The sequence below is a fragment of the Papaver somniferum genome, chromosome 8 (genome assembly GCF_003573695.1).
Source record: "Papaver somniferum cultivar HN1 chromosome 8, ASM357369v1, whole genome shotgun sequence".
Taxonomy (NCBI): domain Eukaryota; kingdom Viridiplantae; phylum Streptophyta; class Magnoliopsida; order Ranunculales; family Papaveraceae; genus Papaver; species Papaver somniferum.
In genome coordinates, this window is record NC_039365.1 from 54,508,591 (window position 1) to 54,530,956 (window position 22,366).

Here is a 22,366-nt window from a genome sequence, read left to right on the forward strand (position 1 = left end):
CATTTTCCAACCCGTGTTGCCCTGATTTCTTCCACGTGATTATCCAGCCAAATTCAGTCGAAACAATCACCCATACCAGCTCTGTTATGATATATTACATCTTTCCAAAAAGTTTCAGCGATTGAATCGCACAAAATCACGTCCAAATGCAATCGAGAAAATCTGCCAGTGAAGAGCAAATATTTTCCCGCCAAAATATTTTTTTGAATTTGTGAAGAAGGTCACCCCTTATCCAGTGGTCGCCCCTTATCCGTTGCTGGAGTCCGAATAACAATGTCCCTTGGGTGCCTTAAGTAATTTTTCTGGGGTGTTTCCAGCATTTTTTCTGGGTTCCTCCGGCGCATTTCTGGGGTGTTTTTAGTCTCTATCCTGGGGTGTAAAACACCACTTTTCGAGCCAATTTCGCCGAAAGAGCTTATTTCTCTAATAATTCCTACAAAGACATAAAAGAACACAATTAATACAAAATTGAGCACTAACAATACATACAATAGAGACATATTAGACACATAAATGCGTCTATCACTGCGCCCGTATTTCTTCATTGTGACAGTCAAGCTGCTCTACATATTGCAAATAATCCAGTCTTTCATGAACGTACGAAACACATTGAAATAGATTGTCATTTTGTACGTGATGAGATTCTCAAAGGTACTATTGCTCCTGTGTACGTTCATACTACTGTGCAGCTTGCTGATATTCTTACTAAAGCCTTGGGTCGTCAACATTTTCAATCTCTTCTTTCCAAGTTGGGAATTTCCAATCTTCATGCTCCAACTTGAGGGACGGTATTGGGATTAAAGTATACTTGTAACATATTCTTGTTTACTTTGCAATATTTTCTTACTTCTTTTATGCTGAATGTCGACATCTTTCTTTACAATGCATGTCGACATCTTTTGTAACTCTCTGTATATAAGGCCATGCCTAATTCTCTAACAAATCAATGAGAATATTTTGAATTCCATTCACGTTTACAACAGTGTATCAACAAAATCCTTGTCTTCGCCCGGAAAAAATTGAGGTCGGTCGACATAAAGCTGGAATATCAAAATTTTTTTGCAAGTGTTAGCATAGATATATGTACTCTAAAATAATGTTTATCAAATTATCTAATATTTTTCCCAGTATAGCCTATTTGTACTTTCAAGTGATAATGTCAAACTAGATAGTTTTTCCCAGTGTAGCCTATATGCACTCTGAAAAAGAAATAACTAGTTTTTATTGTAATGTTTGTCAAATTATCAAATATTTTTCCCAGTATAGACTATCTGTACTTTCAAGTGCTGATGTCAAACTAGCTAGTTTTTTACCCAAGTGTAGCCTATATGCACCCTCAAAAATAAATAACTAGTTTGTTTTTTATAATTCTTGTGATGAAAAGGAAAATAAAAATAAAAAAATACTAACCCAAGCAGATGGATCGAGGTACAATATTGAATGATATGCCTTTTTCAGATCAAGATTCTGTTGAGCTTTGCGACAAGCTTCTTTGATCTTGTACACAGTGTATGGAATATGCACTACCATATTTCATATAGATATTATATTAATCTGTTGATGGGTGAAAACGATTTGCAGGTTTTTTAGGAAAGTAGAAACTCGAGCGTACGGGAGGAGACTCCTCGACCGAGCAAACTACTTAAACCTTTTGCAAACAGAAGCACTGCACGGGAGTGCTATGAGTTCGAGAGATCAATCTGTATGACTCCGTCATAAACTAAGACAATGGCCATTCCAGAATCAATTCGGTCACAAAGAGGGATGAGGGTCGATCTATAGGAGGGAAGTTGAGAAGTGTGTGTGAGATCAATAATGACCAAGGATTGTTTATGTGTTGAAGGTTTCTGCAAGTTTATGAATTGTTGAGTTCGTATGAGATAAGTTCTGATTGATTGAGTGATAATTTCTTGTGGATCGAAATTGTTGTTGTTCAATTGTGGATTTAGAAACTTATTTATATTGCAAGAATAGTAGGCACATTGATCCCCAGTAACTGTGACAGTTGCTGGAGTGAGAGAGTAGAAAAGTAGGAAATCGTGGTCAAACCAGTTCCATGTACATGGGAGAATTGGTTGATTGTCCATCCACTACTTTGTTAACTCCTTCAACTACTTGACGACTTACTCACATTGCTCATCGTGGGTGTAAACACGTGTCGTAGGACGCCAGACCAAAACCTTAGTGAATATCCCCCCATGTGACATGATTGACTGACTCACGAATGTGGAGTCTGCAAGGCAGACGTGTATTTAATTAGTCAGTTGTTGACTTGACTAGATGATGAGTCTTAACCTTGATGAGTCGAGCATAATGAACGAATGTGATATGCTTTGAGACTTATGGATTGAGCTTAAGGTGTCTGCTGAGACAAAATAATAGAAAGACGTTGAGTCTTAACGAATTGTGATATATCATTGTTTGAGGATGAAAACAGTTTCTACTGGTTTTGGTAAATTCGTGTGTGTGGATGAGAAACGAGTCTAGACCCTAAACAATGTACTGCACGGGAGTACTTTTGATTCGAGAGATCAATCTGTACAACCCTGGCCTAAACCAAGAAATGGTTGTTCCAGGCTTGCTTCGGTCACAAAGTGAAGGAGAAGGGTTGGTCTTAGGGAGGGAAGCGAAGAAAGTGTTGAGACCAGAATAGTTGATTCTGAAGGTGTGATTGTTTACGACTTGTATCAGAAAGTAGAACTGGCTAGCTAAATGAAAAGATATCAGGTGATTTCTGGATACTATGTTGCTTTCCTGACCAAAACTTGTTGTTTGGTAGAAATAGGTGAAACCTATTTATACAAGTCATAGTAAAACGTACCCTGGTCTTGTAGGAAGTGGAAACGATTGAGTAGTGGAAGAGTGGAGTAACGTATAACGTCAGAATTTATGCTTCCATGATGAAGGAAACGTTTACACCATTACTTCTTGCCATTACTAACCGCCCTTCTTCATGACACTTTCTTGTAACGGGCGTATTGCACGCCGCACGCTGTAAACCGCCAGACCAATACCCTGATGAGTATCCCCCAGTTTGTGACATGTTTGAGGTCTCGAGTATTTTCATGGAAAACATGTAGCACTTTGCTACGTGTGGCAAGTTAAAATCAAGAATCTTGCCGCAGGAAAATAGCATGCGATGCTACTAGGCTTATCTTGGATGGTCGCCTGAAACTTTCCAAAAGCCTGTCGGCTCGGTGGCGAACTTTGATGGCTGAGATTGCATCTCATGATGAAGGGTAGCCGTTGATTATGGCTACCTTATGTTGGCGCCTGGTAATGGCGCAATGGCACCTTTGGTGCATGCTAGAGGCATTGCAGCACGGCTGGCATGGCTCGTGCATGTCAGTGGAACGGTGGTGCAAGTGGCGCCTGGCGTAGCCATGGCCACTAGATTTAGGCGGCGGGTCGCCTAAAATTTGCCACAAGTCTGGAAATTTGGTGGAAAATTTGGATGTCTGAGATCGCATCTCATGAGGAAGGGTAGTCGTTGATTATGTCTACCTTCTGTTGGCGCCTGGTAATGGCGCAATGGCACCTTTGGTGCGTGCCAGCGGCATTGCAGCATGGCTGGCATGGCTCGTGCATGTCAGTGGCACGGTGGTGCAAGTGGTGCCTGGCGTAGCCTGGGCCACTAGATTTAGGCGGCGGGTCGCCTAAAATTTTCCACAAGTCTGGAAATTTGGTGGCAAACTTTGATGGCTGAGATCGCATCTCATGAGGAAGGGTAGTCGTTGATTATGGCTACCTTTTATTGGCGCCTGGTAATAGCGCAATGGCACCTTTGGTGCGTGCCAGCGGCATTGCAGCATGGCTTGCATGGCCAAGGCTAGGATTTGGCGACGTGGCCAAAGTTAAGGCTTGGCGGCATGGCCAAGGCTAGGATTTGGTATCGTGGCAAAATTTAGGGATTGGCGGCATGGCCAAGGCTAAAGTGGCTTATGGCATATTATGGACTATGGCCAAAAATTAGGGTTTCGGCTAGCGCTATTGAAGCAAAAGTTTTGTTTCGATCATGAAATCCTAATTGGAGTCCGTTATGGCATTGCCCACGAACAGAAAGTGGATTAGCATGTAGTGGCGTCATTTGTGGCACATTGGCATGTTACTGCGGCAGAGTGGCATGTTGGCGTGCCGATTAATATGTTGTTATGGCAGGGCGCGTTTGGCTTGCCAGTTAGTATGGTGGCGCGCCGAGGTGCGTTTGGCCTTTAATGTATGGTGGCGAGTTTAGAGCGACTTGATTGGTCAAGAAAAGGGGCCGGCCAAACATAAGGCACGACCACACCTCTAGTACTCGTGGCACATTTTAAAGTGACCTGATTGATCGGTAGAAAGGAGAGGGGCCAGCCAAGCATGGGCGTGACTACACTTCTGGTGTGAGCGTGGCGGCTTTAGAGTAACCTTATTGGTCGAGGGAGATGGGGATGGTTTAGGATGGGGAGTGGCCAATGGCGCTGATTGGCCTTAAGCATGGTCACGCCTCCCTTTGTTGCTTCTCCTATCCTGTGGCTCCTTGTTTTCTGATTCTGGTCAAAATTCTGCTAATCCATGGCGGATTAATTACCTAGTTTTCCTAGACTTAAGGTCTGATATACTGCGCAAGGCGCAATACCCTAACTTTTGCAAATTAGTCGGGATAATTGATTGAACTATATGTATTGACACAGAGTTCTTTTAATTTCATTGCCAGAGAGCAGCATGCTTTCTGATTGAATACCTTATGCAAAAACCTTATCCTTGATACTTGGAAATTCGTGCTACTCTGCTAAGAGTGAACCCAAATTGTCATGCCATATCAACATTAAGGGTTCAGCCGGGGAACATAGCACATGAAGCATTCAAAGAAACTTATATTAATTGAATGTAGGCAAGGTGCCAAAATTTACAGAATACTTGGGATTGTTGCTACATGCACCATTCTGGGTAAATTTTATGAGAGAATACTGAGTTGCTCAATAAGTGTGCCAGTGTAGAGGTTAAACACTTATCACCTTATATTAATTGAATGTAGTCCCATGCTTAGCACGTAACAGTGGCATTGTTGCGGGGTAAGCATGAGATAGTGACAGACAAGAGTAAAATCAAAAGGGCAAGACATGAAGAGATTTCCAGGGAAATCCGACTAACCTTTGGCAGGAGGCACAAGTAGTCTATGATCCTTGCGTCGTCGGCTTGGCATATTTCCGGCTTGGCCGCAGGGTGCTGACGAGATTTTCTTCCCGGAACGTTGGTGCCAACTCGGGCCATGAGTCTGACGCTGACTCGCGGCTTACGCCGCGGAGCGGTAACGATGGCGTTGCTGGCTTGGGCCACGAATAGGTGGATGGCGCTAGCTTGCTAGGTCACCAGAACGTATGGAGATGACGCTTGGCTTTAGTCCGTGGAATGGTGGAAACTGGCTTCAGTTCGCGGAATGGTGGAAACTGGACTTGAAACTTTGGCTACCAAACAATGAGGATGGAGCCGGCTAGGTCACAAGATGGGCGGAGATAACACGACTTTGATCACGGAGTGGCAGGGATGGCGCTGGCTAGGTCATGGAATGGCAGGGATGGCTGCTAACCTGGATACCAAACCCTAATTTTCCGTACATTCAAGTATCTAATCCAGTTGGTATCCCGCATTCGGAGCCTTGATACACGACTGGTAAAAGGGTTTTGTTTCTCAGGTTTCATCAATCCGCTCAATATAAGAGGCGATCTTGAACCTTTCGTTCATATAGATCACTATAGAATTGCGTCCATCCTCTTCGCAGGTACCGTCTCATGTCTCTTCTCCTAGTTCTGTATTTTGTCTTCTTCATCATGTAGATTGCCGATGCAGATATAATGTAATTTTTTTTATTTTTTTTGTAGTGCACAATGGGATCTTCCGGTGATGATCATACCTTTGACTCCTCGGAGAATTTTTTTGAAATTGACAAACCCAGGTTTTCTTCATATGAAGAGATATTAAACCAGATCAACCCTTTGTTCCATGCAGCCGGCCGGATTATGCAAGGCATGTCTCTCACCCATCTACGCATCGTGCGGGTCATGCTCAGGATTTCATGGCTTTGATGGACATGGAGGAAAAATGGAGACATGATGAAGCGTCCCAGCAAGTCAGGAAATCTCAAAGTGATGAAGCTTCTCCACATCCCAATGCCAGGGCTAATCGATTCGCTTCTCGATTGAAATGGCGAAGGACTGAGCCCAAGAAACTTATGGGAGTTGAAGCGATCGCTGAGGATGCTGTCAAGGAAGACGGTGAGGCGGCGGAAGCATATGTTGGAGCCGTTGTCGAAACGGATCCTGGAAGGGATGTTGAAGCTGCTACTGAAACGGCTTCTAGATGGTATGTTGAAGCTGCTGCTGAAACGACTTCTAGATGGGATGTTGAAGATGCTGCTGAGACGGCTTCTGATGGAATATTGAAGCTGCTGCTGAAACAACTTCTAGATGGGATATTGAAACTGCTGCTGAGACGGCTTCTGGATGGAATATTGAAGCTGCTGCTGAAACGACTTCTAGATGGGATGTTGAAACTGCTGCTGAAATGGATTCGGGATGGAATGTTTGCTGTCGGAGAGGGTGCTGGGGAAAGTGCTTGAAAAATCTCTGATGGAGGCGTCATTGACCAATGTGTCTTGTCATTGACAACTGGTTTTCCATTTTGTGATTTCCTTCCGCAGAGAAGACAATATTTTCGTAGATTGTAGATGTTTTTTGATACTTCAGTTTTTCTTTTTGTTCGTGCGACTGAAACCATGTTTCACCAAGTAATATTCTTTCATTTATGCTGCTTTGATAATTTCACATCTTTGATTGAATGAATAAAATCTCTCGGACGAGACCTAAAACCCCTTTTGCGAAAAATAAGTTCTTCCACCTTCCAAAGCGATTCAACGGATAGGAAGCCAAATCACATAAATGACGCAGCAATAATGCTAGTAGGCGTGTCACATTCTCTCCGTTTAGCTACTTCCATGGGAACGCCTCGCATGCCGTTGGCAACAGTAACTCAAAATAGGGGAAAACCAGTAGCAATGATGTTCTCGCAGCTTGGGTATGTAGAAGTGTGAGCCGTCACAAGCTAGGAAGCACATCGTGAGAAGTAGAGAATCCTCGTCGGTCAAAAGTTGAAGCCAGATGTTCTTGAAGGAAGGTGTCCGTGCCGCCACTCGATGATCTTCTTCCTTGCACATTCCCTTCTTCAGTATTTTTTTTCTTTTTCGAATAAGATATTTCTTGTAAGGTTTGATTTTTTCTGGTTTTTAATTGATGGGTAGTGACTTTGTGGTTTGCTGGATACTTTTCCCTTGAGATGATTTGGGAAAACTTATTTTAAAATAAAGATGCTTTTAATTAAAATCGAAACCCTAATTATGAATGCAAGCAGTGCAATCATTTTGGAGGGATTACAAATATTGCAGGGAAAAGGGAAATTACTGAAGGAAATACTTAAAAGGAAAACGCTGGAAGAAAAGGTAGCACCACATTTTAGGTATTGAAGGGCTTGATCCATCGTGAATGAATTTTCACGCCTTCCAATTTGTCGGTATTGATGAGTTTGCAGTAACCACCCAAGATAACATCTGTCACCAGGTATGGCTCGTCTTCCCTTTCTTTAAGCGAATCAGGTTGAGAGGTTAGCTTCACTGTTACATCTCCAACTTGAAACGCGGTCGCCTTGATTACCATATCTCCAATTTGAAACGGGTTTGGGCGTTGTGCAATCACTTTATTTTTAAGCTCGTTATATTTGACTGAGGCAGCTTCTTAGTTTTTGACAAAGCATTTGAAAGGCCAAGCATCCCATTCACATCTCTTAATGACGCCCGGGTTGATAACTGGACCGAGTCCCCATGCTTGACCGAGAGGAGAAGTGACTGGGTGCAGAAAGGGTTGTTCAATAAGACTTACTTGTGTTCGGAATATTCGGATGAACGTCGACGGGCACTCTCCAGGTAATTGAGTTACGTTGGTAAGTTTTTTATACGACAACATGTGATCTTCAGGGTTAGATGGATTGTTGGAAATTCTTTCGGGTATCGACACCGACAAAGGGGATATTCCTAATTTCGCTTTATTTCCATGTACCCATGAGCTCCCCAGAATCATGTCGTAATTTGAGAGTTCTTTGAAAATGTGGAATTTTCCATGTGTTAGAGCATCTCCCACCTTAATTTCAAGGTTGATGTAACCATATGCGTCTATTGCTTCTCCTTCCAAGTTTTTGACCATAATTGGGGAAAGAGTAGCCTCCTGCTTCGAAATTCTCACAGTTCTCAGAGTCTTGATGGTAACGATGTTGAAGTCAGAGGCCGCGTCAATCAATGTGCTATCAAGCTCGGCGCCCCTCAGATAAACCGTGGTCAGCAGTCCCCAGTTGCATTTTCCAACACCGCTTCCTGAAAGAACTTAGGATTCTGGTGTGGTTTCTTCAATAGGAAAAAGTCGCTTGCACGACACAACGTGATTAAGGTCTGTGAATATATCTTGACGTTGCGCCTTGGAGAAATAGAGAATTTCACATACATGTTGCATCATGTGTTGCACGGTTTTGTGAACAGAGTCCCCAGAGAGCATGCAACTCCTGACTGGAATAGGATCTCTGTGAACTCCCTCATTCCCCAGTTGAAGTTCCCCTGCCTCCACCTTTTATTTGAAGATATGCTTTAATCTATTGCAGTCACTGGTCGGGTGATGGACAAACCTATGGTAGCGGCAATACTTAGGGTTTGCCATTTCCTCTTCAGTTGATGGGCGCCTGATAAGAGGCAGCTTGATGGCGCCATCTTGGATCCATGCTTCCAAGAGTTCAATTACTTCTTCGATTGGGAACGGGAAATCTAAGGCATGTTCTCCGTCTTCTTGATGCTGCGAAGGAGCCATAGCTGCGGTTTTTCACGGTGGAGCCTCCTGATGTCCTGGCATTGCGTGCTTGGATTGTTGTTCTACCGCTGGAGCCTTCTTTTTTCTTCTTTCACTTATCATGCTCACAGAGGGGCCAGTGTTATATTGCTTGTTGATGAGACGTCTATTTCCTCGAGTTTCGTGTGCGTCTTCAATCTTGGCTGGCCTAGTTCTTTCCACTAATGCTGGTGCTGTTGTGGCCGACCGTTTAGCAGCCTCATGGAGTTCAGAGAATGTATCGCAGATTATCCAGTAAGGCACTGTAGATGGGAACCATTCTATTGATGCAAGAATCCACTAATTGTTTTTCGGTCACATTTGGGTCGTGACAATCCATCACTTGAATTCTGAATCTTTTGACATAATCATTTGGATGTTTATCGTTTCGTTGAAACATCCTTCCTAAATCTGAGAAGGTAATTTGCTCAGACACAAAGAAGTACTTTTTGTAGAAAGCCTTGACCATGTCACCCCAGTTGGATATGTTATTTGGTGCAATGTTGTTGTACCACGTGTATGCTCTTCCGGTAAGTGACTTCGGAAACTCTTTCAAACGGAGAACATGATTTATTCGTGCTCGCCAAGGATCCAAAAATCGAGAGACATGTTTACGTGCATTACCGGTGTCGTCATACAGGGAGAATTGAGGAGAAGAGTATCCTCTCGGAAGAGGAATTCTTTGTACTTCAGGAGGATATGGGGGTTGATGATGATGCATGTCCGCAGAATCGATTTTGTCTCGGTTTCGAAGAAGTCGTTCCAAATCTGCTCGTGTGACAAAATTGGATGGTTGATTCCTCTCCGCTAGAGCTCCTGAACGAGTCTATTCATCTACAAAGGTGCGCCCTGCTGAGTTATCGATGCCAGGAGTATTGAAAGTGTTCCTCGTTGGCTGTGGTTGTCGTGATGGCTGTGGTAGCCGCTCCGTCAATGTCTTGAGGAAAATAAGCACTTTTTTTAGAGACGAAGCCATGTCCGTATGAGCTATAGCGAGAACCTCCTGTCTTTCCATCAAATCAACAATGGTAATATGGGATCGGTTTCCTCTGGCTCCCCCAGTTTCTCGTCCCGATGGTGGAGTAGCAGCAGCTCTGGTGACGGTTGGAGGAGTTATACTTGAAGAAACGTTGGGGGTAGCAGCAACGGCTCTGGCTCTGATGATCGGAGGCATAACGCCTGAAGGAACACTTTCCGCGCCGCTGGTGTTGGCAGGTGGCGTATTAATGCCACTGGAAGGAGCGCTAATACCGAGGATGATTTCAGCTCTAGTGCTCTCAGGGTTTGTTGCCGATACGAACTGAGTTCTACCATCTTGAGACTGGGGTTGAAAAAAATGAAATTAGAAATTGGAAATTGATATTGTAACCGAGAGATTAATCTCCCACTGTGGTCGCCAATTGTTTGAGGGTGAAAACGGTTTCTGCTGGTTTTGGTAAATTCATGTGTGTGGATGAGAAACGAGTCTAGAACCTAAACAATGTACTGCGTGGGAGTACTTTTGATTCGAGAGATCAATCTGTAAAACCCTGGACCAAGAAATGGCCGTTCCAGGCTTGCTTCGGTCGCAAAGTGAAGGAGAAGGGTTGGTCTTAGGGAGGGAAGCGAAGAAAGTATTGAGACCCGAATAGTTGATTCTGAAGGTGTGGTTGTTTACGACTTGTATCAGAAAGTAGAATTTATATAACTGGAATTAATTGCTTGTCAACTCGGGCGAGTCACGCTCTGCAACTCGGGCGACCAACTCGGTTCTCTTCCTTCGGAAAATCTTCCTTCTTAAAGTCAACAATCTATTAAAATCAGGTGTTTTCATTACAATTTCACTAATGATTGGTGTTTCAGTTTCAATTTCTTCCATTTTTAGTTAGTTATCTGGGTTTTGGTGTCGTTCTTTAATTTGTTTAGTAAAAATTTTTCTAGGTCTACAATGAATCCTTTAATTGTAGATCTTTCAAAAACTCCTGAGATTCATCCATCAGTTAATCTGGTAGCAGATATGGATGATTCAAGATATGATGCTTGGAAGTTTTCTTTAATTGGTCATCTAGATTTTGTCCATCTTAAATTTTCAGATGCTGCTACTAGTTTGAGAAATCAATGGAAGTTGAAGGATAAATACCAACTTATTCCATTGGGTAAAGGTTTTTTCACTATCAGATTATCAAATATTGAAGATAAGAACTATATTACTACTGGTACTTGGGAGGTTCATGATCAAATTCTTAGAGTAGGGAATTGGAGTCCAAACTTCAGACCTGAAAGTCAGAGGACATCAAAAGCCATGGTATGGGTTCAATTTCCTGGTCTCAGTCTGGAATACTGGGATGAAGCTACACTATTTACTATCAGTAGAGCTATTGGAACACCTATTAAGGTTGATGATGCTTCACTTCAATATCAAAGTGGTTATTATGCTAAAGTATTGATTGAGATTGATCTTTCAAAAACAATTCCTAACAAACTTTGGATCATTACTAAATTTGGTGCTTTCTCTCAAAGGGTGATACTTATAAAACTCCCAAAATTTTGTACCAAATGCAAGATAGTTGGACATTTAACATCTGAATGTAGAGCAACTCAGCAACAAGGCAGCTTTGTTCCAACGGAGAGGGAAATCTTGATTGAGCAGAATCATACTTCTCAAAAATTACAAGCTACTCAGCAAGCCAATCAAGGTACTTCTACAAGTAACTCTGGTAAGCCTCCCACTCAAAACAATGTGGAATTGGATAAGCCTTTTCAAGATAATAATGTTGAGCATATAACTGAAGTGAATACTATCAGTCCAGTTTTAGAAAGTATTAATCAGTCTCCTGGTATTAACATTACAATTAATCCTTTTGAAGTATTACAAGAAAATGAAAATGATCTGTCTGACTCTGAAGATGGTGAAATCAAAGAAGTTAGTGCTTCAAATGTTCTTGAATTTGCTACTATTCCTCAAAAGATTACTATTATTCCAAAAAGTGCTCAATCATCTGATGAAGTAAGTTCTAGTAAGAATGCAAAGAAAAAGCCACCTTTAAAACCAGCAGTTACTACTAGAAAATCTAGTAAGGAGTCTCTTAAACATATGATTGATAAGGGGAGTATCTCTCCTCCACCTCCTCCTTTTAAATGAAGACAATATTTTGGAATATTAGAGGCATTCTAAGACAGAAGGCCCAAGATAAGTTGAGAAGTCTAATTCAGTCTAATAATCCTTCTTTGGTTTGGATTGCTAAACCCAAAATTAAAACCAAAATATTTCATTTCAAGCTCCAAGGTATGCATCATCAAATTATTCACAACTCAAAGGATAATTCTAAAGGTAACATTTGGCTTTTCTGGAATTGTTCTTTAAGTACTCCTTCTATTATCAAAGTTACTAGTCAGAGTATTACAGTAGAAATTGGTGAAGTTCTGGTTACTGGTGTTCATGCAAGTTGCTCTTCAATTAACAGAAGAGAATTATGGCAAGATATGTGTGATATTAGTTTCATGAATAAACCTTGGTTAATTCTAGGGGATTTTAATACTTTACTGTATGTTGATGAAAAAAGAGGTTGTAGACAACCCAATATATCTGCAATGAATGAATTTCAAGATTGTGTGGATTTCTGTGATCTAGTTCAAGCTCCTAAAAGTGGTCTGGGATTCTCTTGGTGCAATGGTAGAGTTGGGAACAAAAGAATCATTTGTAATCTTGATAGAGCTCTTTTTAACTTAAAATGGTTAGAGAAATTTAATAGCTGGAGTTACAAGGTTGGAACAAGAGGAATCTCTGACCATGGCCCTATTATTGGTTCAGATGCTATCATCCCTAAAGCTTTAAACTCTCCTTTTAGATTTCAGAAAATGTGGCTGAATTTTCCTGATTTTATTCAAGTTATCCAAGATTCCTGGAATGAAGAAATTTATGGTAATCCCATTTATATTTTCATGAATAATTTGAAAAGACTAAAGAAGTTCTTAAAAGTGTGGAATTGGGGGGTCTTTGGGGATGTTAAAGAAACTCTCAGGAAAGCTGAAGAAAAGGTGTTAGAAGAAACTTTGAAATCAGATAATGATCCTTCTAATATTAGCCTTTTGAACAATTTGGTTACTGCTAGAGGGAAATGTGATCTTGCTGCTCAAAATTATAACACTTTCCTAAGAGAGAAAGCTATAATCAACTGGATTCAAGATGGTGATATTAATTCTAAATTCTTCCATACTAATATAAAGCTAAGACAAGCTCAAAATTCCATCTCTGAAATTGAAGACTCATCAGGTAACATTATCACTGATCATAATGGTATTTCAAATGTTCTCATTGATTACTTTAGCACTAAATTTGCTCATCAAGATATCACTGTAAGTGATTCCTTCTTTGAAGTTGTTCCAAAAGTTATTAATGATAAAGATAACACCTTCTTAGAAAATTTACCCACTGAAGATGACATAAAGAATACTACTTTTGATTTAAACCCAGATGGTGCTCCTGGTCCAGTTAGATTCACTGGCTCTTTTTACAAATTTGCTTGGGAGGTAATTAAAAATGATCCCATTGATGCAATCCAGTATTGTTGGCAACACAGTATCATACCTAGCGGTTTGAATTCTAATTTCCTGACTTTGATTCCTAAAGTGCAAGGTGCTAAGAATGCAAAGCAATTTAGACCTATTGGTCTTAGCAACTTCTGCTTTAAAATAATCACCAAAATTATTACCATGAGGATTAGTAAATTCCTTCCAAAGATTGTCTCCCCTCAACAATGTGCATTTATTAGAAATAGAAACATATATGAACAGGTGCTTCTTGCTTCTGAGCTTGTCAATGAATTGTCTGTTAAAAGAAGAGGTGGTAATTTGGGGCTAAAATTGGACATTTCTCAAGCTTATGACACTATGAGTTGGGATTTTCTTTATAAAGCTTTATCCAGTTTTGGATTCTCTGGCAAATTCTGTGATTGGATTATGGTGCTGCTCTAGACTACTAAAATTTCTATACTTCTCAATGGTGGTCCTATTGTTTTTTTTGGGAGATGGCAGGGGGCTTAAACAAGGTGATCCTCTTTCACCTATTTTTTTTATTATAGCTGAAGATATTTTAGGTAGGAATATTCAAAAAATGGTAATTGATAAGAAAATTCAGCCTATGGTAATTAGAAATGGTATACACCCTACACACTTATTCTTTGCTGATGATATATTCTTATTCTGCAGTGGAAATATGAGGAGTATAACCTAGAAATCTTTTAATGGAATATCAAGCTGCAACTGGTCAAATTATCAATACTTCTAAAAGTAGATGTTTTTTGGGGGGGACTTCTTCTGTGAGGCAAAGACAAATTGCTAATTGTTTTCATATGGATATCTCTCAGTTCCCTGATAAATATCTAGGGGTTAATTTGGTTCAAGAGAAGATTAAATCCACTCATTTATGGCACCTAGTGGAATATATGCAACATAGATTGTCTTCTTGGAGTGGTAAACTGTTAAGCTTTCAAGCTAGACTTACTCTGGTTAAGTCTGTCCTTTGTAGTATTCCAGTGTATAATATGTCTATCTACAAATGGCCTAAGAAGGTGATTAAATCTTGTGAAAGAATTATAAGGAACTATCTATGGTCAGGTAATGCTGAAGAGAAAAAATGTGTGACTTTAAAGTGGAATAAAGTATGTTCTCCTCTTGAAGAAGGTGGTGTGGGAATAAGGAGACTTGAAGATTTTAACAGAGCTTTATTAATGAAATTCCTTTGGAATATGCTTCGATCTAAGGAAGAATGGGCCCTTTTCTTCTTAGCTAAATACACTGATAAAAATGGCAGCTGGATCACTTACTATAAAAGATCTTCAATTTGGCCTGGAATTAAGTTGATAATTCCAAGTTTCAAAAGTCTTACTAGATGGGTTGTTGGAGATGGTTCTCAAATTTCTTTTTGGAATGATAAATGGATTTTTGAAGAGTCTTTAAGTATAATGTTTCAAACCATTCCCTTATGACTCAATATCCAATTTTTAAAGTTAGCAGTCTTATTATGAAAGGTCAATGGAGAATCCCTGAAGATCTTCTCTAACTTTTCCAAATTGAGCAATTACCTGTTATTGGAACTGGTGCAGATACTTTAGTCCGGAGCAGTAATCATACTGGCATTTTTCTGTTGCTGATGCAATGAAGAATATCAGGAATCCTCTGCCAAAGCTACACTGGTATAAAAAAATATGGAATCATGCAGTTTTTCCTTCTACTTCAGCTAATATATGGAAAATTACAAGGGAAGCTTGTGCAACTGATGAGAACTTGACAAAAAAAGGTTTCAATATAGCTTCAAGATGTTACATCTGTCATAATGATATTGATTCCCTAAATCATATTATGTGGAACTGCAGCTTTATTAGACAGCTTTGGAATTGGCTGGGAGGTATTTTCCATTTTCTTCATCCTTTATCCTTTGAAGAAGTTCTTAAAAGGTGTAAGTCCACCAGCCCTATGGTAAAAGAGTTATGGTACATTTGTTCTTACACTATGATGGCAGAACTTTGGTTCCTAAGGAATAAAATATGTTTTGAAGATGAGAAGCCTAATCTACACAAAATTAAAATCAGAATTTCAAAGACTGTTCAGGAGTGCACAAGAAGATTGAAAGGCTGTAGATGGGGCTCTCCATATGAAGACTAGGTTCTCAGTCACTTTCAAATACAGTACAGTAAATTCTAGAGACTGAGAGTCTTTGAAGTCTTCTTTTATTTACCTAACATGGATGAAACTCTTTTGTGCTGTGATGGTGCTTCTAGAGGTAATCCAGGGTAGGCTGGTTATGGATTTATTGTCAGAAATCATATTGGTAACTTTGTTTATGCTGAATCAGGTGGATTGGGAGTATTATCTAATTATATTGCAGAATTTATAGCTAGTATAAGAGCTCTTGAATGGGCTCTGGAAAATCAAAAGTTTAAGATCATTCTGCAAACTGATTCTAAGGCTTGTGCCACAACTTTATTGAACAAGAAGATACCATGGTTTTTGATGGCTAGATGGCAGAGAGTTATAAGTGGACTGCACAGTATTTCTGTCAGACATGCTTACAGAGAAGCAAACTTTTCAGCTGATCACTTTGCTAAAAAGGGTGTGTATCTTCCAAAGGGTATTATCCAAAACTTTAGAGAGATACCTTCTTCCCTTTCTCAAATGGAATTCCCAGATAATATTATAGATTTGAGTAATGTTGTGTCTTTGCACTCTTAGTTCTATGTGTTGAGATTTTTTTTGTTTTTCTTCTTTGATAATGGGCCTTTGGTCTTGTATTTTTGATCTATGATGTTTAATAAAGTTGTTTTTTTGAAAAAAAAAAAGTATCAGAAAGTAGAACTGGCTAGCTAAATGAAAAGCTATCAGGTGATTTTTGGATACTGTGTTGCTCTCATGACCAAAAATTGTTATTTGGTGGAAATAGGTGAAACCTCTTTATACAAGTCGTAGTAAAATGTACCCTGGTCTCGTAGGAAGTGGAAACGATTGAGTAGTGGAAGAGTGGAGTAACGTGTAACGTCAGAATTTATGCTTCCATGATGAAGGAAACGTTTACACCATTACTTCTTTCCATTACTAACCGCCCTTCTTCATGACACTTTCTTGTAACGGGCGTATTGCACGCCGCACGCTGTAAACCGCCAGACCAATACCCTGATGAGTATCCCCCAGTTTGTGACATGTTTGAGGTCTCGAGTATTTTCATGGAAAACATGTAGCACTTTGTTACGTGTGGCAAGTTAAAATCAAGAATCTTTCCGCAGGAAAATAGCATGCGATGCTACTAGGCTTATCTTGGATGGTCGCCTGAAACTTGCCAAAAGCCTGTCGGCTCGGTGGCGAACTTTGGTGGCTGAGATTGCATCTCATGATGAAGGGTAGCCGTTGATTATGGCTACCTTATGTTGGCGCCTGGTAATGGCGCAATGGAACCTTTGGTGCATGCCAGCGGCATTGCTGCATGACTGGCATGGCTCGTGCATGTCAGTGGCACGGTGGTGCAAGTGGCGCCTGGCGTAGCCATGGCCACTAGATTTAGGCGGCGGGTCGCCTAAAAATTGCCACAAGTCTGGAAATTTGGTGGCAAAATTGGATGGCTGATATCGCATCTCATGAGGAAGGGTAGTCGTTGATTATGGCTACCTTCTGTTGGCGCCTGGTAATGGCGCAATGGCACCTTTGGTGCATGCCAGCGGCATTGCATCATGGATGGCATGGATGGTGCATGTCAGTGGCACGGTGGTGCAAGTGGAGCCTGGCGTAGCCATGGCCACTATATTTAGGCGGCGGGTCGCCTAAAAGTTGCCGCAAGTCTGTCAGTTCGGTGGCAAACTTGGATAGCTGAGATTGTAATCCAGAGGAGAGAGTGGCCGCTGATTTTGGCCACATTCTGTTGGCACTTGTTAGTGGCATAATGGAATAGCCGCGGCATGCGCCTACGGCATGGTGGCATAGCCGCGTCTGTGGCGTTGTGGCATGGCAAAAGCTAGGATTTGGCTTCATGGCCAAAGTTAGGGCTTGGCGGCACGACCAAGGCTATGATTTGGATTGTGGCCAAAGTTAGGGCTTGGCGGCATGGACGAGACTAAGATTTGGCGCCGTGGCCAAAGTTAGGGCTTGGCGGCATGGCCAAGGCTAAAGTGGCTCGTGGCATATTGTGGACTATGACCAAAAATTAGGGTTTCGGCTAACGCTACTGAAGTAAAAGTTTTGTTTCGATCATGAAATCCTAATTGGAGTCCGTTATGGCATTGGCCACGAACAGAAAATGGATTAGCACGTAATGGCGTCATTTGTGGCACATTCGCATGTTACTGCGACAGAGTGGCATGTTGGCGTGCCGATTAATATGTTGTTGTGGCAGGGCGCTGTTGGCTTGCTAGTTAGTATGGTGGCGCCGCGAGGTGCGTTTGTCCTTTAATGTATGGTGGCGAGTTTAGAGCGACTTGATTGGTCAAGAAAAGGGTCCAGCCAAACATAAGGCGCGGCCACACCTCTAGTGCTCGTGGCGCATTTTAAAGTGACCTGATTGGTCTGTAGAAAGGAGAGGGGCCGTCCAAGCATGGGCGTGGCTACACTTCTGGTGTGAGTGCGATGGCTTTAGAGTAACCTGGTTGATCGATGGAGATGGGGCCGGTTTAGGATGGGGCGTGGCCAATGGCGCTGATTGGTCTAAGGCATGGCCACGCCTCCCTTTGCTGCTGCTCCTATCCTGCGGCTCATTGTTTTCTGATTCTGGGAAAAAAGTTTCCCCTGCTAATCCATGGAGGATTAATTACCTAGTTTTCGTAGGCTTAATTTCGACAAGCAAGGTCTGATATACTGCGCAAGGCGCAAAACCCTAACTTTTGCAAATTAGTCAGGATAATTGATTGAACTCTATGTGTTGACACGAAGTTCTTTTAAGTTCATTTCCAGATAGCAACATGCTTTTTGATTGAATACCTTATGCAAAGACCTTATCCTTGATACTTGGAAATTCGTGCTACTCTGCTGCGAGTGAACACAAATTGTCATTCCATATCAACATTAAGGGTTCAGCCAGGGAACATAGCACAAGAACCATTCAAAGAAACTTATATTAATTGAATGTAGGCAAGGTGCCAAAATTTACAGAATACTTGGGATTGTTGCTACATGCACCATTCTGGGTAAATTTTATGAGAGAATACTGAGTTGCTCAATAAGTGTGCCAGTGAAGATGTTAAACACTCATCACCTTCATACGGCTCTGTCTATTTACAGAGTGCCGGCCTATTAGATGCAGGGTTTTACGATTTTAGCCTTGAACGAAAAGCCACCATCAACAATCATTTTACCAGTTGAGATAATAATGATGTTTTGATAACTTGAATTGACGAGCGTCCAATGATATTGCTCGATCATGGACTTGTTAATAGGAAATGTTGTTGAGCTCGTCTGCATCATGAGTTATCGAATGATGAAGAAAGATTATGATGGTCGACTGACGAACCAAATATTGGTTGATGAACCAATAAAATATTAATAGTGGATCAGTGGAATTCTCTAATATTGATAGTTGAATCAACATAAAGAATACTGCTCAGTCGAGAAGCTAAATATTGATAGTTGAACCAATATTGTTAGAAGTCAGTTCTGAACCCAGTTGATCATGAATTTTTCTAACTTAAGCAATTTAGTGCTAATATATGAGAAAAATAAATATTGCTAGTTTAAGCAAATATTGCTCATTTGTGCAAATATTGGAATGATTGGTAGCGGGATTAAATCAAATATTAATTAAAAATACGGTAGCTGGACCGAATATTATATAATTAATTAAAATATTGATTGCTGGATCAATATTAAATTATTGATGTTTGAACCTGCTCAAAATTATGCTTTGATTCGAAACCCTAATTTTGATTGATTGTTGATCAATAGATGATTTACTGAAAATCAACTATGAGTGAGATAGGGACCGGCCACATGAGATGGTGGGACAACCATGTAGCGCCCTGATGCTCGAATGAGCATATACCAAAGTCCTTTGGAGACCAGTTGGCGAACAGATGATTAAATGCTCGATTAATCATTAAAATAATAGTGCTCGTCTAAGCATTAGGTGGTAGAACCTAGTTATGGAGAGAGAAGGGACCGACCAATGGGTATGAAACCGGCTCTTAGTGGTCGTGGGACCAACTGATGGTCGATTGATCAAATTCCAAGTTGTTTGGAAAGAATTTGAACCCAATATGAACTATAGAAGATTAATTAGGTCAAAAATCATCACATGTGTGGGACCGACTTTTTCAAGACAAAGGGGCCGACCAAGGTGGCACACCCGTGTCAAGCAATATTTTGGATTTTCAGAAGAGTTCGATGTTGACTGAAACTCTCGATTTTGCTTGACTGAGAATGTAGAACTTTGCTCGTGCGACCAATATTTTAAGAATATTAAAACAACGATATTTTAATATTTTCCGTGAGAAGCCCGGACGGTCGTTTGACCATTTGAATTTTTGGCTTTTTGGAAGTTTGAGCAATATTGGAGAAATATGGAAAAAATCAGGTTTTTGCTCAAACGAGGGAGTTTCATGAGATGAGAGAAGTAATAATAATAATAAAATAAGGAATTAGAGAGGCGTGGGACCGGCCACGACGCTCTTCCCTATTTTATATTATTATTTTTCATCTTTGTGTGAAGAAATATGGAGAAACTAAGAGTTTTTCCCAAACGAGGAAGTTTGCTCAAACAAGGGAGTTTTCATGAGATGAGAAAAATAATAAAATAAGCTAAAAATAAATAAAATTGGAGGCGTGGGACTGGCCGGCCGGTGGGACTGGTCCCGTGCGTGCCTCTATTTTATTTTTTTATTATTATTTCCTTTCCTATTTTGCATAGGTTTCCTCGTTCTTCCATATTTTTGAATGCTCGTTTATGCATTTGGGTGCTCACTTATGCATATTTGGGTGCTCGTTCGTGCATTATTGTTAAGTACACTCGCACCATTTTCTCAGGGATTACTCAGTGCTGGCCTAAATGCCTGAAAAGTGAATATCTATTATTAATCCATGAAAATCAGCTGAGAATAAGCCATAGACCGGAGTAATGAGATAAAATAGATTATTTTATAGAAATTCAATTGATGAATGTTGCATTAGAATTAGTCAATGAATGGATCGGTACTAGCATGCAGTATGTCTATGAGCGTTATGTTTATTCAAAAAGTGAGGTACGAGATGGTAGAGACATCGTACTCGTTTTGAATATTAATTTTGCATAGTCAGGGAACATTGAGACGTCCTGAAGACGTTAACGCTCTATACTAGCATGCAATATGTCTAGGAGCCGTCCAATCATTATCGATTCTATACAAAAGTGTTGATGAAATATGCGAATTATTGAAAACGCAGTTGAGAGGCTTTAGGGATCACATATTCATGCATGCTCTGCGAGGGTGTGCACCCAGTCAGAGATTGTGAAATGAACTTTCACGAATCCTAAAATATGAGTTTCACATATGTGTTTGAAGTCGTGTCAGAAATATGCAAGATCATGATTTTACGATTTTAGACTTTATCGAAAATCTATCATTAACATTAAGTCCCCTGCTTAGTGAAGGACAGTCATGTTCCACAGTAAGCACTGGATGGTGATTTTCGTGATTATAAACAAAATAAGCGATTGAACTTAGTCGTAAAAGATATTACCAGAATTATCAATTTGCTCCAATGTCGCGCGCGAGCGTCGTCTAGTGAGCATGAATAGATGAGGCACCACTGATTCGGGTGGTTGAATACCCAATTTTAGTCGGTTTAGCATTTACGGGCCCGACCCAAAAGGGAATCCTTGTTTAATTAGGTTTTTGGAAATAAAATTATTATAAAAGGGAAGAAGCATCTTTTCTTTTAATTATTTCTCTCCCTAACCGGCCCAGCACCTTCGTTCCTTCATTTCTCTCACGTTCGAGCAACAAAAAAAACAATTCTCTCGCCGGAGCCGACCACCGTCCTGCGAAATTCCGGGCGACCAGAGTAAGCATTTTTTTTTACTGTTCGTGATTTGTTCATGTTTTTTTTTAAATAGTGAGTTACTCACATTTTATTTTGAAAAATCAAATTTTGATTTTTGAATAATCGTTGAAAATCGACAATTATCTATGATGAAATAATATATGTATGTGTACTTTCACAATTTGATAATGGACGTCTGGCCAAAAAAAAATTAAAAAGTTAGTGGATGCTCACACAGTAGAAAAATACGTGAATATTTCACGTTTTTATAAAAATCAAGTTTTGATTTTTGAATAATGAACTTTGCTTATTTTTGCAGGTTTGAAGAAACGAGCAAGTCTTTGAAGCGTTACCTTTCGCGTTATAATCACTACTGTAGTAAAACTGTAAACATGTAAGAGTCAAATTGTTTCCTTTTTGTATACGCTGATGTGAGTATCCTTATTATTCTGTGATTTCATTGCTTTGTTGAAATTTGCATCTTGTATAAATGATACACTGAAATTGCAGTGTTGTATGGATGTCACAGCTACTTTGCAGAGATGTCAGTTGATGGATATGATACTGCTTTAATTGATAAAGAAGAAGAAGAATCAGTGATTAAGAATACTCCGAACACAGATGATGAATTTTTTGTAATTCAGTATAGACCCGAAAAACGTCTCCCGGGTTCTTCATTCCGCCTTTGTGAATCCTAGAGAGATTACTCAGAGAAAATTGGTGTCTCCCCAGGCGATAATTCGATTTTACTTAGTGATAGTGAAAGATATTTTGTGTTGAGTTGTACTCCTGGCCATTTAGTATCCGTAATAGGAGGAAACTTTCTTGTGGAAAAATATAATATGACAGAGAAGCACGACCGATGGGTCTTGACCAGTGTGTTCCGATGTTCAAAAGAATAAACCCTCGGTTGAGCAGCTTAGAGCTTGTTTAGATTGCCCATACGTGGATGGACGCGAATATTTGTTTCCTTGTTCTGACCGAGTCACACATGGAAC

General features: G+C 40.4%; 2 protein-coding genes across 2 annotated transcripts; both read left to right on the forward strand.

Moving 5' to 3' along the window:
* The first annotated feature begins 10,824 nt into the window (after positions 1 to 10,824).
* LOC113305562 lies at positions 10,825 to 12,018 on the forward strand. The gene has a single exon (XM_026554583.1). It carries the CDS (start codon positions 10,825 to 10,827, stop codon positions 12,016 to 12,018), a length of 1,194 nt encoding a protein of 397 aa, XP_026410368.1.
* A 146-nt stretch (positions 12,019 to 12,164) lies between these two features.
* LOC113305563 lies at positions 12,165 to 13,850 on the forward strand. Its single transcript, XM_026554584.1, has one exon. It carries the CDS (start codon positions 12,165 to 12,167, stop codon positions 13,848 to 13,850), a length of 1,686 nt encoding a protein of 561 aa, XP_026410369.1.
* The last annotated feature ends 8,516 nt before the right edge of the window (positions 13,851 to 22,366 follow it).